Raw genomic sequence first — 17732 nt, 5'->3', positions numbered from 1 at the left:
GCGCATGCGCGAACGGGAGGAGGAGGGCGGGGCGGGCCGGGGGCGGGCGTGAGGGAGGGGCGGGGCGGGCGTGAGGGAGGGGCGGGGCGGGCGGCCCCTCGGCTCCGTGTGAGGGAGCCGCGGAGCGCGGCGCCGGGACTGGGACCGTGGACCGGCCCGCGATGGAGTGAGCCCTCCGCCGCCTGCCTGCTTGTCTATCTGCCTGCCTGCCGCCCGCTCGGCGAGACACGGGGGCCAAGAGCGGGGAGCGAGGCGCGGGCCGGCGGCAGGAGGAGCCCCCCCCCCCCCCTTCCACCCCGGGGAGGAGGGGCCGGCGCTGGGAGCGCGGCTGCGGGGCGCGGGGCGCGGAGCGATGGCGGCGGGGCGAGTGCGGCGGCTGCTGGGCTCCCTGTGGCTGGCGCTGCTCCTCGGACAGCCGCAGCCTTCGGCCGCCGCCGCGCGGAGCGGCCCCCGGAGCCCCATCACAGGTACGGGAAGCGGCGGCGGGAGCGCGGGGCGGCGGCGGCGGGGGGCGAGCGCCCCGCCCCGGGCTGCTTTGATTTCCCATTCTGTGATTTTATATTTGTGTGGGTTTTTTTTTTTTCTTTGTGTGTAGATGTGTTTATGTGTGTCTGGTTTTTTTTTTGTTCTCGTTCTTTTTATTTCGTTTATTTTTATTATTATTTTATTTTATTTTTCCTCCATCCTCCCGCCGCACTTGTCCGAGCGGGACGGGCGCCGGTAGAGGCCACAGCGCAGCGCGGCGGGGCGCACCTGGAGCCGTGCTGCGGGCAGCGGGGCCGGCCGTGCTGCGCGCCCCTGTGCGCCCCTGCCCGCCGAGCCGCGGGAGCCCTCCTCCCCTCTTCCCGTCATCCCGGTCGGACGGAGCGCGGCGCGCACCGGGCGCTCCTCCGAAGGGCCCTCCGAGGGTACTTGGGTCGGTGCCGCGCTGTAGTTTTGCGGCGGTGTTATCCGCAAAATGACGGCTTGGGGAGAACTTTGCCGTTGCTCGCCGGCGAGGCTTGAGAAGGACTTGCGGAGCGCTGGATGTGATTTTGCGGCTGTGCCCCGTTGGCTGGGTCCTGGTGTTTCCGAGGGGTGCCGCCGTCCTGTTGGCATCGCGCTGGGCAGAGCCGGTCCTCCTGATGTCGCCCTGTGGCGGGGACGTGTTGACTTAAGGTCTGCTGTAGCACGAGCTCTGCGGGTTCCACCTCTGAAGGCTGTTGGATTTCTTTTTTTCCTTTTCCCATTTGAGAAATCAAGCATTAGGCAGGAGGATCTTTTTATTTCTGGAGTAGTTACTGTTTTCATGCACAGTTTTGTTCCAGTGTTCACCGCTCTGCGGGTGACTTGCTGTAGTGTTGTAGTTGTGTTGGGTGCTCTCTGCTGTGTGAAATAGCATCCTTCATGGGCTGGGGCCACCAGATGGATAGGTGAAGCTTTGCCCATTAGCGCCGAAGAGGTGAGTTAAGCCAGCAGAGCACAGTAGTGTGCAGAAATAGGCAAAATATTCACGGAGGCTGTGTGACAGAGTGGGAGTTTGGGAGCAGCAGTGTGGCAGTGCTGGAAGTTCAGTGCACCTCGCTGCCTCCTCTCTTCACCCTGTGGAGTGTGTTCCTATGCTGTGGTGATGTACTGCCCCATGTCATCCACATAAGCAGCAGGAGTCAGGTTTTCCTCAGTTGTTGCAGCCCCTCAGGAACAGTCCATGAGGAGGGACGGCTTTGGTTCTTTGTCTCGATGAGGTGAGATGCTTCTTGCACAGCAGAACTTCATCTTTATCATGCTTGCTGCCATCTGATATTTTCTTAAATAAGAGATGTTCCTTATACGTTTGTATTTGGCAGGTGGGATAGGAGCATTCGGGTCTTTCCCTGCTGGTGAAAGAGGGAATCAGATGCAGATGTTCCACATCACGCACAGGAGTCCTCTCTGTTGCCACTTAGGCTCTGGGATGGCAGTGCCCCGTGCTCCCATTCTTGTGTTCGAGGCGTGACAGTGCCGTTCTCCTGTGTCCGTGTTCTAGGTGTGAGGGTGGTGGTCCTGTGCTCCCCGCTGTTGAGTTCTAGGCACACGGTGCTGTGCTCCCTGTTGTGTTCTAGGCATGGGGGCAGCGGTGCTGTCATCGATCACGGCCCATCAGCGTACACAGCAAGGTGGAGGAGCACGTGGTTTGGCCTTGATGAAGGGTAGAGGTGTACCTCCCCATCACAAGGCTGAAGTGTTCCGTGCTGAGTCCAGAAGGAGCAGCGTTCCATTTCTGAGCCGTCTGTGGTCGATAAAAAGATACGAAAGAGCAGAAGTTGGAGATCTGCAAGGCCACGTTCTTCACAGCCGTGAATGTTTCAGTGACATTTGATCCCATCTATAAATAGGCAGTTATTGCTCTCTGAAGAAGAAAGGAGTATAGCTGAATTATTTTAGGAAAAAAAAAACCTACAACCCTGTATAACTTTAAGTGGTTTTTAGACATGTGAGCCTGTTTCACAGGTGATTTGATTGCTTTCACTTCACAGGTGAAGTGAGCTGCTTGTTTCAGAGGTAGGACAGCATTTCACTTATTTGGCAGGCTTTATTTTCTCAGCTTAGTAGCAGGAAGCAAGCATTGACTCCTGCCTTGTGTTACTTTGAAAGCTACTTCAGGTGAATGTGAAAACTTTGATCTATACAGGATTACACTCAGAGTAAAATTGAAATTGGTGTCGATTTTAATTATTAATAGAAAAGCTGAGATAAACTGGGTACGCCATTAAGATCACGGATGAGATTGTTCAGAAGCAGGAAATTTGCTCTGTCTCTTCCTGGTGTTGTTGAAGCCCTTGGCACTGATGTCTTGTTATGGATAAACTGGTGCTTTGGGAAGTCCCCATCTGGAAGCAATGGGAGCCAGAGGTGTGTGGGACCCCTGGAGCACAGTGGGTGTTCAGCACCATGTTGGCTGCAGGTCCCTGGTGCTGCGTGTGCTGCTGCAAGGGCTGCTTGTAGTAGTAGTGTACGTTGTGTAGCTGCCTGACATAGAAGTGGAGGTTTGTTGGGTGCCTGAGGAACATGAAGTTGGGATTTCTGTTCTCCGTGCATCTCTTGATGATTTCTAAACATGTGACAAGCTAAAAATAGAGCACGAATATTCAGATTTCAGTTCTTTCCCTGCAGCACAGGTCTCTGGCTGATGTCCCTGTTCCGTGTGTGCTGGCTGTTGCATGCCATCTGACACAAGCAGTTTGGTTGCTTGTAGCTGCTTAGACACGTGTGCCCCGACACTGCTGATTACGTGAGTGTATAAATAGGCAAAGGAGAAAGCACTGCTGATGCTGGAGCCTGTGTCTTGTGAGCAAGAACTGCTGTGTGACTCCAGCCGCCTTCCAGACTGCTTTGTGCTGCATTACTGCCCATCCACAGCTGTGAGTGCCCGGGCTGGAGATGCCTTTTGCAGTGTGCACTGTTTGTTGTGATGAAAAACCCCAGAAACACGTAACTTGTGCAACATCAGCTGGCAGAATTGTGCAAGGGCAAAACCATGTTTTTGCACTGTCCCTAGCTCCTATGTAAAATGCATGCTAGTGTGTTTTGGCTCACTTTACATCATTGAGGAGGAGGTACACCTGAGGCTCCTACTGATGGCTGTTAGTCCTCCTTCCTTGTGAGGGGTCTGCCGCAGCCTCCAGATGTCAGTGAGTGGGAGGGAGGCACTCTGCTTCCATTTACCCTGTGGGGCGGTTGTTATAGGTGTTGGTGCTTGCAGGATTTGAGTTCAGACAGCTGCAGGGCCAACGTTGCAGTTTCTCGTGTGTTGAACTTAAATGCTGGTTGCAGAGTGGATTTAGGAATGTTAAGAAGCAAGGATTCAACCCCTGAAAAACGACAAATCCTCACTCTGTGTTTGGGGAGGGGATGCAGGTTGGGGTAGCAGTGTGTTTGCTTAGCCTGCCTGCTGGGGGAGATGCCTCACGTTGTGGTGCTCCTTCAGTAGTTACACTGCTGCTCTGAGGATACTGATCTTCATAAATAAAAATAATAATAATAAAAAGTTCTCAGCGAAGAAAATGTCTCTGCATTGTGGAAACAATGGTAATATTTTACTGACTGGGTGCTATTGATTTCGTTCTCCAGTTAAATTGCTAAGATGAAAGTGGTAATCCTGATGAATTCCATATAAATAAGTGAGCCCAATTTGTATGTGCATTGTTGCAGGCTGCTGCAGGAAATCTGAAACCCTGACTTTATATGCTGTGTTAGGTGCTTCAATTCTGAGTGGTTTTCACCATTTAGAATTCATGCTAAAGACTGATCTTAATTTTACAAGACAAATAGACCATCAATCCGTGGTAAACCTGCCCCAACCAGGGGGAATGAAGGAGGGGGCCCTCCAGCTGGGGATCCCTGCGGGCCCTGTGTTCCTGCAGGCTGGGGTCCCATCTCTGCTCTCTTCTTCATCTCTGCTCCTTTGTGTCAGGCCTGATATGAATCTTATTTGCTTTCAGAACTGATAGAGAAAGCTCCTGTCATTAAAAAAAAAAAAAAAAAAAAAAGAGCTCTGTTATTGTGGGAACAGCCTGTGTTCAACTGTCTGGTTTCTTTCCTAAGCCTTGAGTGGAATGGGAGTGTGTGAGGAGAATGTGGCTGGAAGTTGCCTGCGTTTTCTGCTGCTTGTTGTCATGTCCACAGCAGCCTCCCGATCTCAACGTCCCTGTTCTTTGCAGCATTCTCCACTTCTCACTGCCAGTCTTTGAGCTTTCCTGCTTCGGCTTCAGTCTCCTGTTGGGAAGCCAGCAAGACTGAGTATGGTGTTTTTAGGCAAGAGCATGCTGTTAATTTATGATGTGGCGGTATCCTGTTCCTTGAGCATTCTGGTTTTTAGAGTAAGATTTTCTCTCGAGTTGTGAAGTGGATCTAGAGATGGTGAACTTCATGGTAGAGAGAGCTCTTCCCTTTAAAACGCGCCACTCTGCATATGCTGGCAGCAAGTTTTCTTTGCCACGAAGGAGTCTGTGCGGCTGATGCGACTCCAGATACTGCTGAAGAAATCCACTTACTCTGCTTCGTTGGGTTTCTTCATTTGCAGATTCTAATCTGTGGATCTTTGTGCGCTGGAGTATGTAAGGACTTCTTTCTAATCACCTTGAGTTTTGATGATTTGGGCATAGCAACTTTATAATCTTAACTAATAAAAATCCTCTAGTCACGTAGCTTTGTCCAGAGGTCTTCTAAACGTGGAAGAGCTGCTCTGTGCCTCAGCTGCCCACTGCTTTATCAGCTCGAAGAAGTTGTAGTTCTGATTTGTGATGAGTGATGCTGAGAAATGCCTTACCTGTGCTTTCTTGCCACCGGAGGCCTGGATTTCTCTTGCTTTTTAGTCTTATGTGGGGAGTGCTGCATGCATTTCTGTACTTCTGCCCCCTGCTCCTTTACATTTTCACTTTTCTCTCCTGGTCTTCTGTCTTTATATTTCATATCCTTTAGCTGTGTTCCAGCAGGCTTGGGTTTCCACTGACTGGATATCTCTGTTGAGCTTTCTCAACTGTGCTGCCTACTCCTGTATTTTTATCTTTTGTTTAGACACACAAATGTGTTCTCAGTTTTGATTCAGGCTTTCTAGCTCTACAGATACACTGAAGCTTAGTATTTCACCTTTGTTTTTACTTCTTGTCTTTTTGTACATGACTTGAAGCTGTCACGTTTGGTGACAGTTGGTCGAAGTTCATGTCAGCAGCCAGCTTGGTTGTCTTCCATTATCGTTACACTTAGATAAATTTATCCTGTTTGATGCGCTTTTAACATTTTTTGACATGTGTCTAATGTTGATGTTGACCTAGAGGTGAAGAATGGGACACTGCTAGAATAGGTCTGGTATGTGATAGTATGTAGCAGTGCAGTTTAAGTGGGGTTTTGTGCCAGTTAAAATATTTAGCTTAGGCTGTATTGTTTTGAAGAGATGATCTCCTTTGCTACAGCTTTGGTGCTTCTCATGTTCTGCCTGCAGTTGATGACCAGATAACAATGAGTGCTTTGCTATGGAATTTATTTAGGATTTTCTTTGCTAAGATATCCTGGGTTTGTCTTGACTTTTATTTGACACTATGAACACGTGCTCTATTGTTATCATGATAGCAGAGCATTTCCTGCTACAGTGTCTTGGGTGTAGGAGCTGCATCTCATCATCTTGGCTCTATAGATTTCCCTTTAATCTGCCTTTTGACGGAGGCACCTCCCTGTTACTGACACCCCTACCACCTGCTTCAGGGCTCGTTGGCAACTTCCAGCTTCTCAGCTCATAGCTCTCGTTTAATGTTCCAGCAGCTTGATTCCCCCTGGACTGGGGTGCACTCAGGGCCTGCCATGTAAGCTCCGTCTTACTCAGTTTTCTTCTGTAGTTAATGAACCTGAACATCTCCTCTTAAAGCTGCTCTGGGGTTTAGGCATTGAAACCTTATAATGTAACTGTAGCAAGAGGGAGAGCCACAAATAGAGGCACTGGGACACTGGTTCTAAAAGTAGCACAGGCTGCCAAAAGTCATTTAAGTCATTAGAGCTGTCATGAGTTTTAAAATCTCTAGAGCATGTATTGAGAAGTGAAGTGTAATCTGCTTTCTAAATGCTAAGGGTTTACGGTTGCATGGATTAAAAAGAAATTCAAGAATTATTGGAAACTGATGGTTGTTGTGTGTAGCAGACATGGGAAGAAGCATGGGCCTTAATGAGAAAACGAAATATTTCCAAGAGCAATTTATAAAGCCAAATGTTCCTGTTTGAAAACAGGCAAAGAAGGAAGCATAGAAGAAGTGGAAACAAAGCAGAGCTGCACCCAGGAACAGTTAGTGCTGTGCTGGGACACCTGTGCCACTGGAGCTGACGTTCTCTGGGTCGGACTGCCAGGGCTCCCGGTGCAGAAAACCCGAGCGCTTTGTTATCAGCTTGTGAATCCTTTATTAGGGATCTGCCAGGGCAGATGAAAAGCACAGCACATGGGAAGTCGTTGCCAAATGTTAATCCTATTTTCATGTGCTTAGTTTCAGCCTTTCTTGCAGCCTTTCTGCCCTTCTGTTTGCTTTCGTGAGCCTTTGTGGAGGACGTAGGGAATGGGCTTGGCTGCTGCACCACGCGGCCGCTGAACGCCCGTGTCAGAGGGGGCTCACATGGGCTCAGGGGCTGCGCATGGAGAGCTCTAGGAGCAAAACGTAACCTGTCTTCTGTTGCACGCTGGTCCGAAGAACTCTGATGTGTTGTATCACATCCATTGCGGATCTGTTGACTGTAATTTTGTTGGGAAATGTATTTTAGTTTTAATGGAATTTTCTAATAACACGTTTCTCTTAAGTTAATTTCTAAACTGATAACGAATTTTCAGTTTAGCTTTAGTTTTTCATGGTTTTTTTTTTCTTTCGCTCTCACATAGCAGTCCCACTTGTTTAGCTCCTAGGGGAGAAGAAACCTCTAAATCTCATCTTCGAATATTTTACCTTCAGGAAATGAAACATAAAACTACTGGAGACTGCTTCCATTGCCAGCGAGGGGCGGAGGCCTGGCAGTTCTCAGAGCCTCTGTCAGTTTCCTCGCGCTGTCTTGTTCCAGGTGTTGCTGAGTCTGCCCCTTGCCAGTGGCTGTGCTGTGGTTCTGTGAGGCTGTCCACATCTTCCCTGTGTCAACAGTTACATCCTTCCCAGAGAAAGCTGTGCTGAGCTCTGGCTGGGGTGTAGGAAGATAGCCTAGCGTGTGATGTGACAGGATGTGTGGAAGGCACGCTTGGCGCCAGCTCCTGATGTGTGGAGATGTCCGGCCAATTTAATGGCTAACGGTGGCATCGCTCCCTTTTTCTCAGGAGAAAATTGATGCTGAGATGAACGAAGCACAGTGGACACGCGCTGCAGGGCGGTGGCATGGTGGTGAGGTGCTCTGGCTGTGCTGGGGCAGGTGTGGGCTGCATGGAGCCTGCCTTGGTGCACTTTCCAGTGCACATTAGGGGAGGTTTTTTCCATTAATCCAGTTATATTTGTGCTGATAAGTGTGAAGCTGTGTGCGTATGTATTGCTTTTGATATGCCTTAATCCTTCTTGCTGGTGGACTTGATAGTGACACAGATACAAATCATTCCTACACTGCTGTATGGTCTTTGCTAACTGCAGAGACTGTGCAGTGCGCGTTGACTCTGGTAACAGGTTTTAGGGCTCTATCTGAAATCCCAAGAGAATATTTTTACTAGTTCATTTGCAAGGGTAAGTTTGCTTAAAAACAGCATGTCCCATTTTCTTTAATAGCTTTAGAAGTCATTAGAGTGTGTACTGCAAATTTGGGGTGTGACAGCCCTGCTTCGTAATTTTCCCAGGTCGCTTCCTTTTCTAGAATCTGAAATGGCTTGTCTTCTGTTTGAAGTGTAAAATAGCTTATTTACCCAAATCTTCCCATGCAGTTGTTTGTACCCACTACAGGTCTTTGGGGCCTTAATTTTAGACTCTTTTTTTCTCTTTTGTTGTTATGGATTTTTACCTTATTATCCCCTTCATTTGAAGTTAGGATCATTTTTGAAGATGTCTAAATACTAAGAAAAGAGGTGGAAACAGCCTACATATCTGCAGTGGACTGGTGATCTGTTCCAGTATTGTGGTTTTCGTGCAGCTTGAGATGTGGATTTGAGAAGGTTCACAGAGCATAGCTACAGGAGGAACAGGGCCGGGCTGGAGCCACTGCTTGGTGTTCAGCTGTGCTGTTGTGTGAGCGAGTGGTGTTGGGAGCTGTTAGGACAAGCAGGTTCTGGCTGGTGCAGGTGCTGGGAGTCCAGCCTGAAATAGTGGCAGGTAAGGAGGCAGAATCTTGAAGGTGGCACCGCAGCACGTGGATAAAGGTTCTCATATTTGAAATTGAGGATTTTGGAGGGTGCTGCAGAATCAGGATCTGCCTTGTCCTGATTTCTGAGTGGTGCTAGGTGAAGGCTTGTTGTGCTACAATATGGTCATGGCAGTGCTGCTATCAGCTTAAGTGCACAGTGCTATTTTTTTCAAGTTTTCTTTATTTACTGTTGCTGCCAAGCCTTTCTTTTTACTAAGGCAATCAATGGTCTGAAGGAGAAAGGAAAACTCTCACAGTAGCCATTCCTGCCTGGCCACACTGGATCCGATCTGTCTCCATTTTCTCTGTCCTGTTTTTGCTCTCTCTGGTGCTTGCTGTGGTGGCACCACAGGTTGAGCAGTGTGAGTCTGTGCTGTGCAGTTCATCTCCTGCATTCCTATTTGTCAAGTACCACCTCTCCTTCTTCAGCATTTTCAGGCATGTCCTTTGATAATTTATTAAAATAAAAAGGATCTGCTAGAAATAATTTTTTTTGCCTTATTTTTACCTTTTGTGATCTTTTCTTTCCATACATGGGTCCACCCTGTTTCTGCAGCCCTGTGAAGGTTTGTTGGCTGACTGTGTCCCTTATAATTATATAATAAGGTATGGAGCATATTGATTAAATTTCTAGTAGTTCCTGTGACGTGAGTTATTTTATCACTCCACTTGCTGCTGGTTATTGTGAGTGAGTGCTCAGAGAGGAGAGAGCGTGATGGGAGTGAGGGTGTTACTTCTTTGAGAAACGAGGAATAATTCTTATCTATTCTGCCTTGCAGCTACTGGTGAGACCAAATGCTTGTTTGATTACTACCGAACACAGAGTGAGGTTCACCAGCCTGACTGTGATTATCATGGCGAACTGAGCCTCAAATCCCTCCGCATTCAAGTCAGCCACCAGTGTCACCAGCATCTGTGTCTCACTGTATTAAAAAAGGAAAGTGAAATGTAGCGTGAGTTGAGGACTTCTATCAGTAACTGCAAGATTGAAAAATTACGTATTTTCTTCGGAGTCGTGTGATTCTTGCCACTGAACAGAATCAACCAATAGTTTTGAGTGAGAGCAATAGAGAGGCTTCCACCTTTTATGATAGTAACTCTTGAGATTTATGCAGTCAGGGCCATTTAAATCTGGAGCACCCATGCTTGTTCCTTGTTTGTTTATATACCTGTCAGGGCCGTAATGCTGCCTTCAGGGGTGTCCATGTAGGAGCAGTGTTTTAGACCGCCTGAAGTCTCCGTTTGCACGTGGGGGGTGAAATTCCTTGAAGGCAGTCTCAGTGTGCTCTGCAGTTTTCTGCAGTGTGGATGATACAGGAGAAGGGAGGGACATCATTCAGGGGGACCCTGATAAACACAAAAGGTGGGTACTTGTGAGGTTAAGGGATTCAACAGAGCAGAGTGCAAGTTTTGCACTGGGTCAAGCCAGTCAAGCTGGGAGAAGAACTTCTTGAGAGCAGCCCTATTAAGAAGGACTTAGAGGTTCTGGTTGATGAAAAATTTAACGTGAACCAGCAGTGTGCACTAGCAACCCAGAAGGCCAATGGTATCCTGGGCTCCATCAGATGATGGCAGTCAGCAGGGAGAGGGAGGTGACTGTTTCCCTCTGCTCTGCCCTCTTGGGGAACACTGTGTCCAGGTTTGGGGACCCCAATGCAGGAAGGAGGTGCAGCTGTGGGAGAGGGTCCAGAGGAAGGCCGTGAAGGTGATCCAGTGGCTGGAGAATTTATCCCATGAAAATAGGCTGATGGGACTGGGCTTATTCAGCCTGGAAAAGAGATGGCTGTGGGGAGACCCCACTGCAGGCTTCCAGTACTTCAAGGGGATTTGTTTGTAAGTTTTTTACACGGGAAGATAATGATAGGGGAAGGGGGAATGGTTTTAAACTACAAGAAGGGAGATTTAAGTTAGGTGAGGGGTAGTTGTTTACTGACAGAACGGTGAGGTGCTGGTGTGGGCTGGGAGGGGCTGTGGATGCCCATCTCTGGAGGTGTTTAAAGGCAGAATAGATGGGGCCCTGGATAGTTCTGATCTAGTCCTTGCTGTAGTGGCTGGCAGCTGTGCCTGTGGCACCGGGGTTGGAACAGGGTGATCCTCGAGGTCCCTTCCAACCCAAGCCATTCTAGGATGATCCTTTCCTTGTCAGCCTTGTGATGTGGAGGAACAGCAGCAAGACAACTTTGTTTTTTTTTCAAGTCAGCCTACCAGAAAGTACCATTTAAATTCACTTAACCTTCTGTTGCACAACTTTGCTTGTAAAATGTACAGTGGTTTGTAAAACCATTCAACTCAGCAGAAAACACCGTTTAAACTGGGGTATTGCTGTTGTGGTACCGTGCGTGGCTGTGCCTGCATGCGTGAGCTCTTGCTTTAATGAACTGTTCAGGGGAGCTGGGTGCTGGCTTTTCAGACTGGCTCCTCCCATCCCCTCCCCTTTGTGTAAACTCTGTAGTGCCTTTCCCAGCATTTCACTCTGAGGTTACTACTATCTTGGATTTCACAACCTTGTGATAAAAGTAGGAGCGCAGCTCTTTGATAAGTGCTTAATTGCTGTGGCTTTGCCATCCCTGTGTCCTGCTACTTTGGGTCCAGTGTGAAGCTAGGTTTACTTCTCCTTTATGTGTGTTTCTGCATTTGCATACTTTTTTTAATAGGAAAAGATCAATATAATTGTTTATAGTGAAAATCTGTTTAAAACTGCAACATCTGGAAACATTCTTTACCTTATAGCACTTAGCTGACCAAGAAGGAAATCTGGTGAACAGAAATATCACAGAAAATCTAAACAGCCCTGGTTAACGGGGCGGGCATCTTAGATTAAGCTTGTAAGTTTGCAGGAGGTTCTGACACGTGGAGATATTTTTGAGTGCATGTTTCTAATAGAGAATAAAAGTCCTTCTGAAGTCGCCATGTGATTTCAGTGTAGGAAATATGGATTTTATCTTACGTTGCTGGAATGTGGATGGAGGTAGAATTCAAGTAAGAAGGAAGCTGGATGTTAGCGTTGTATTTTTAAAACTGTTAGAATTTTCATCATAAATTCTGTCTAAATCTGCTGATGTCCTTTTCCAATGCTGGAAGGACAGCAAGGTCCCCCAAGCATCCCTGCCTGCTGCACAGCATCTGCGGGAAGTCATGGGGTGGATGTCGTACGCACAGATGGAAGAAGGAAACGCTAAGTGCAGGAAAAATGGATGAGACTGCATGCAATCTGGGCGTGGAGTGTAAGGGCAGGCAGGGAGGAGGTGAGCTGAGCTCTGCTGGCTGCAGGCCCTTGTTAGGCAGCAGCACTGCCATGCATAATGCAGCAGATGATGACAGTGAAGGAGCCTGACGGATCTTTTTGTGTCTTCCTCTTTTCTGTGCAAATCCACCTTGGACGGAGAACGAGCAACGTGTTGTGCTGAGCTCCAGTTTTATGTGGATGAGTAATGTGTTTCACACGTCCCTTTATGCCTTTGCTGGATATGCAAACTCCTGCAGTTATCAGTGTTTTTAAAAACTGTGCATCTTAAATGATATTGGAACGCATAAATGCGTGTGAGCTGTGCGAAAGTAGGATTTAACTTGCTGGAGTTACAGAAATACAGTGGTGTTTTTTTAGGGAGATGGTTGCATTTACTCTGTGACCTGCTATAGGGTTGCTCAGCAAGGCTGCGAGGTGACTGGGGCTCCACAAGGTTGGAGTGGGCAGGGCGAGATGTTCTCCTCTCACCCCAGAACTGAGCAGGAGAGCACTTTCCTGCTTGTAGCTGTCAGGAGTGCTTTTCCCGTGAACGCTGGAAGGATTTTCCAGTCTGTACTTATGATGATCTGAGCTCATCCTGGAAGGTGTGAGGAAAGAGTTTTGTTCAGCTACAATTACTTGGGTAAGGAAAGGAAGGTAAAAAGCAAGCCTGAATACTGCAGTGAGGATCTCCTTCCTCAGGATTGTTTTCTTTCCATTTGTATAGTGCTTAGAGCCTTTCTCAATTGCTCCTCTTGTTCCTTTGCAGAAAAAAATATTTTTCTTAAAGCTTTTCTTAAATGCTTTAACCCTTGCCCACTCTGGTATGAAGCTGAATAGAAGAATGGAATTGCTGGCTGTGCCTGCCCTGAGCTTTCAAACGGTAAGGGAAGTCTTGCTTCTATTTTAGGTCGGTCTCTATTTTTCTAGCACGTATTAGTGAAAGAGCAGAAGCCCACCAGGCCTTGTGAACACTCTCAGACTTAGGCTGCATCTTGCAAGAGTGTGAGGCCTTTTAGTGACGCAAGAATATTGCCAAGTTTGAAGCCTTAATTTGAAGCTCAAAAAAAAAATGCCATTAATGGTCGTCACTTAGAGCGATTACCAGCATTGTGAGCCCCAGAAGACAGCTGTGTTCTTCCCAAGGCTTGGGACGTTATTGAGCTGGCCTTTCTTTCAGAGGCTCGCTCTAATCCTGTTGCTGATATTTTCATTGCTTGACAGAGCAGAGGAATGTTGGAGGCCGCGGTGGGGGCTGGAGTGAGCTGTAAGCAGGAGCCAGCCGGGCCAGAGAGCTGCAGTGCTCCCTGCATCTGCTGGGAGCCGGTAGAGTCGAGCAGGTTTTTCCTCCCAGGATAACAAGTAATTCACACAGTGCGGCATGCTTGGCTTGTGGTGCTGGACGAGCTGCAGGGTGAATTTATGCGCTTTGGTTTGGTTGAGAAATTAATTTCCTTTCCTTGAACGTTGAGGACCAGGGTTACAACTAATTGCTTTATACCTTGCGGTGCCATGCTGCCAAAAGCTGGTATCACAGCTAATGATTGCATCGAGATCGTGTAAACTTCCAGTGGTGGAGACTCTAGGAAGGCTTAAGAAATGGAACTGCTATTTCTCTTGTGGGTATCAAAGGCGAAGCTTTCTGTAGTCTGTTGTGGCAGTGTGTGTAGGTGCTTCATTGACTTCAGTTCGCATTTGCACTGCAAATATTTTCACGGTGAAGAGCTGCTTTGTAGATTTATATGGAGGTGGAAATAAATCCTGACTTCTGTTGGTGAGAAAAAATACGCATGCTATGAAAATGAAGTGAATTTCATTACCCGAAGACAATTGCAGAAAAGTCTCTAGAAAGTAAATGTGTTCAAATGATATTTCTGTCAACACAATTGATTTCACACACGACTTAAACACGAAAATTTGCTTTTCTGATGTCTGAGGTTGAACAGTTAAAATGTTCTGGAATGCTAATGAAATCCTGGGGGTGGGCACATGTGTGGATGCAGCTCTGCTCTCCTGACACATAGCACTGGTGTGGCCCTTTGATGTGCCCTCTGCTTGAGAGATGGGATGACTCTCACTGTTAGATGTTAACGATGCCAAAATTAAGTCAATGTGTTCTGATAAAAACAAGTAGCTAATCTATATCAGATTTTTTGGTGTCCCAAATTGCTTTTGATACTTCTTGTCTATATTTAGCTTTCCTGGGTTCTTCAGATGGTATTTTACATACAAGTAGAGAAATATCTCCTGTGTGGGAATCAGTGTTGTTGCATGGTAGGGATCTGACCAAGGGGTAGAACTGACTGAACACATATATAGCCATTGCAGGGAGTTCTCATGTAGCCTAAACAATGTGGGTTTTAATACATCCAAACAGATCGGTCTGAGAGTACCCCACAGCTAGCTGCCTCATGTCATGAGAGCTCCAAAGCAAGCAGTGCAATTATGCTCACTTCACTGATCCAGAAGAATGCAGCCTGTGAATTTGACTTGACAGCTCTTATCAGACAAGTCATGAAAACGTAAGTACTTGTTTTGGTGAATTTACTTGACTTGTAGGATCCATTCAAAGAACTTCAGGGTACAACTTTTAATTTGCATCTGCCAGAGGCAGGAGGGAAGTGTGCGTGCAGACTGATTTATACTGCTAAACTTAGACAAAGAATAAAATGTAGCGCTGGGAGGAAGGACGCCCCTTTATCACCGGGGCATTGCTTCCAGTGGAAGCAGGGTTGTGGCATAGCTACTGGGGCCCAGGGGGGTGGTACTGCTTTCCATCAGGCAACTGAACCCCTGACACTGGGGCTAAGGCATACTCTGTCACATCACCAAATTTTAACTGACTTACAGTTTTGCATGCTTCGTACTTTCTTTATCAGCTTTGCTACCTTTTATAGCATTTTTTCTTGTAGATCTTCCATACTTTGGCTGCTAAGTGAGCGTAGCAGAGATCTGTAGGCATAAGCCTGGTCAGCAGGGTGCTCAGCCACCCCCAGGGCTGCTTGTGGTGGCACCAGGCACTTGGCCTGCATGCTGCTTATTTGGAAGAAAGCTAGACATTAAAATAGAACTTCTAAGTTGATTCACCACCATTTTTGTATGGAAATACATCCACTCGACTTGCTTTGCTGGGTGGATTTTACTGTAATGTCTCACTTCATTGTTGTTTTGTGCAGATTGTACCATTCTTATGCCTATTGTCTGGTGGTCACACAGTAGTTCATTCGTATGACTAAACTTGGCAGCAGTTTGGAGGAGCCACGTAGAGCTGCAAGCAGTCGTCACTTTCCTGAATGGCTTGAAATCACTGCGAACTCACAAACTGTCACTTCTTGTTCCTTAGAATATTAACTGTATCACTTGCACAATGCACACAATGGGCGTGCACAGAATACCCAATATTTCAGCCTTTCAAGCTCCACTTTTGCTTTATATGGAAATCAAAACACCAGATTCCCAAACGTGAATATTCCCACGTGACCGCAGGGTGTAAGGTGACCTCTTTGGCTCTGATCCCAGTGCAGGAATGTATCGCTTCTTTGAGTTAAACTTTGAAACAGGTATTGCTTTACAGTTTAATTGGCTGCATACATCTTGAAAAGGATATAAACCAGTGGGTTTTTCCACTGTGGAGACAGAGAGGCTTGTTTCACAGAAGAGAAAGCATAAACAAGCTGGTACAAGGAAACCTGTGTGAACTGAGCTGTACCATATACTTCAGGGGGAAAAAAATATTTTTTTGCTTTGTAGGTTTTGGCAGCGTCAAACAAAACAGTCAATGTTCTCCTAGAAAAATGAAGGAGTTCTTCTATATCTTACAAACACATCTGAATAACCCCCACCGCAGTGTGCTGCTGTAGATGTCCCCTGCTGCTGGAGGTCCTTGCTGGGCCGGCGCTGGGATGCGCAGAGCAGAGGCCGCTCGCAGGTACAGAATCAAAATGGTTTGAGTGTAAACCCTTTGTTTTGGGTTTTGTTTTTCATTTCTCTTGTTTTTAATAACTGAAAGTGATCTAATTAGTGTCTGTGGCCGGATCCAGACCCTCTGCTGACCTATATTCGGAGCCCTTTCATCTGCTCCTGTGTGGTTAAGACCTTGGTAGAATTGTTTAGCAGTGAGGAGCCAGGCAGTAGGACAAGGAGGGTGGATAAAGCTCTTAGCTCTTTGTGTTTTGTTTTCCTAGTTGTTTTTCTATTCCTTTCTTGAGGATTTGTGGCTTATCTTCTATTTTAATCTTACTTTGCTGTTCTTGACCTCTCTTCTTTGTAATCTGTGGCTTTTAATGTCTAAAAGGCCCTAAATATTTGATCAAAATAAGGCCTAATTCCCATTCTGAAGAGAACAAATCACTTGAAAAGTGGCAGAAAGAGAAACCATATGCAGACAAAATGCAGCTTTGAGGGAAAAGATAGGAGTGTTCCCAGTGAATTACTGAAACATGGCACTAATGTTCTCCCTGCTCCCTCCTCAGCTGCTATCAGTCTTCTCACACAGCTTAGGTAGTTCTCATTTATCTATTTATCACAGGGAGCTTTGAGCACAGAACTTCAGCGTGTATGTCCTCTGCTTTTCTCCTGGTTTCTCCAGTTGTTCTCAAGGAGACTCAGTGTATTCTGCGAGCCAGCTGGGTCAGCCAAAACCCTCTGTATTTCAAGTTCTGCCTACTTTAACATCCAGCTTTGTATTAGCACACAGCTAAATATTCTGACAGTTGAGTTGCCTGATATTTAAAAGAAATTCATGAGTGGGAGTGGGATGTCCCCAGTGAAGCACTGGCAGTGGGGCTGGAAGTGCTGAGGTGGCTGCTGACAGATAGCAGGCTTTCTGCAAGCACAGGAAAAGATTTGATGAAAATTCAGGAGATACTTCGTACGACCTTAAAATATTAATAAGAAACAGAAGAATCGGGACAACAGTGTCTTCTGTTCCAGTCTGTGCATTAAGAAGTATGTGTGAGAAGCAGAGATCATAGGACCCTGTGATCAAAGCTCTTCTGTTCTATGGAGTGTTTTGTTCAACAGATAGATCTAAAATGTGCACAAAGTGGCAAACCTGTTACAGTGTAAAAAAGACAAACAACTTCTTTATGTACAGCATTCAAGTCATTTCTCTGGATTAGCAACTTTACATACATTTCACTTAAGTATTAATCTCTTTTTAATGTAAAAATATTAAAAGCCATCTGCATTACTGTTTCTTTCTTTCCTTTTTTAACCAATACGACTGCCTAATAGATATTCATAAAATATCTTCCTTGCTCTAAAAGTAGGGTCATGTTGAAACTGATCAGCCCTGCTCTGGGGGAACGCTCACGAAGAGCAAAATAGGTACTCCTGAAAGAAGTGGGAAGGGGATAGCAGACCAAAACAGCTCCCTGGTTCTTCAGAGCTAAAAGTCCGTATATATGCTTTCTCACATCATCTGACTAAGCTCTGTTAAGGGCACCATCAGCCCAAACCTAATTGTGTAGTATGAAGTACAGCATTTGAATCACAAATGCACATATGTGGCATGTTAAGATCAGTTGTATTATGTATAAGTTATTTAAAAGTGGATAAAATGTGATAGAAGAAAGAATGGCTGCTTGTTCAGATTATATAGTGCTGTTCTGGAAAGAATTTCCTTCTAAGTAAGGAAAAATAGGTGTTTGGAGCAAAAAGCAGTTTAAGATAATGTGGAAAAAGTCCTCTTCCCCTACGATGTGGT

General features: G+C 46.5%; 1 protein-coding gene across 2 annotated transcripts in view; it reads left to right on the top strand.

Annotated features, from left to right (window-relative positions):
* Positions 1–352: 352 nt before the first annotated feature.
* The window catches only part of NEO1 (neogenin 1), a 179654-nt gene continuing 162274 nt past the window's right edge, over positions 353–17732 (top strand). For both annotated transcript variants that reach the window (XM_065733638.1, XM_065733637.1), the window contains exon 1: positions 353–467. In XM_065733638.1, coding sequence (XP_065589710.1) covers positions 353–467 — 115 coding nt within the window. The remainder of the gene's footprint in view (positions 468–17732) is intronic.

Source organism: Cyrtonyx montezumae, unplaced genomic scaffold (assembly GCF_038088225.1).
Source record: "Cyrtonyx montezumae isolate F1298 unplaced genomic scaffold, pur_monq_1.0 scaffold_17, whole genome shotgun sequence".
NCBI lineage: Eukaryota > Metazoa > Chordata > Aves > Galliformes > Odontophoridae > Cyrtonyx > Cyrtonyx montezumae.
Note: the sequence above shows the minus strand (reverse complement) of the source record. Positions and strands in the feature narration are given on the sequence as shown.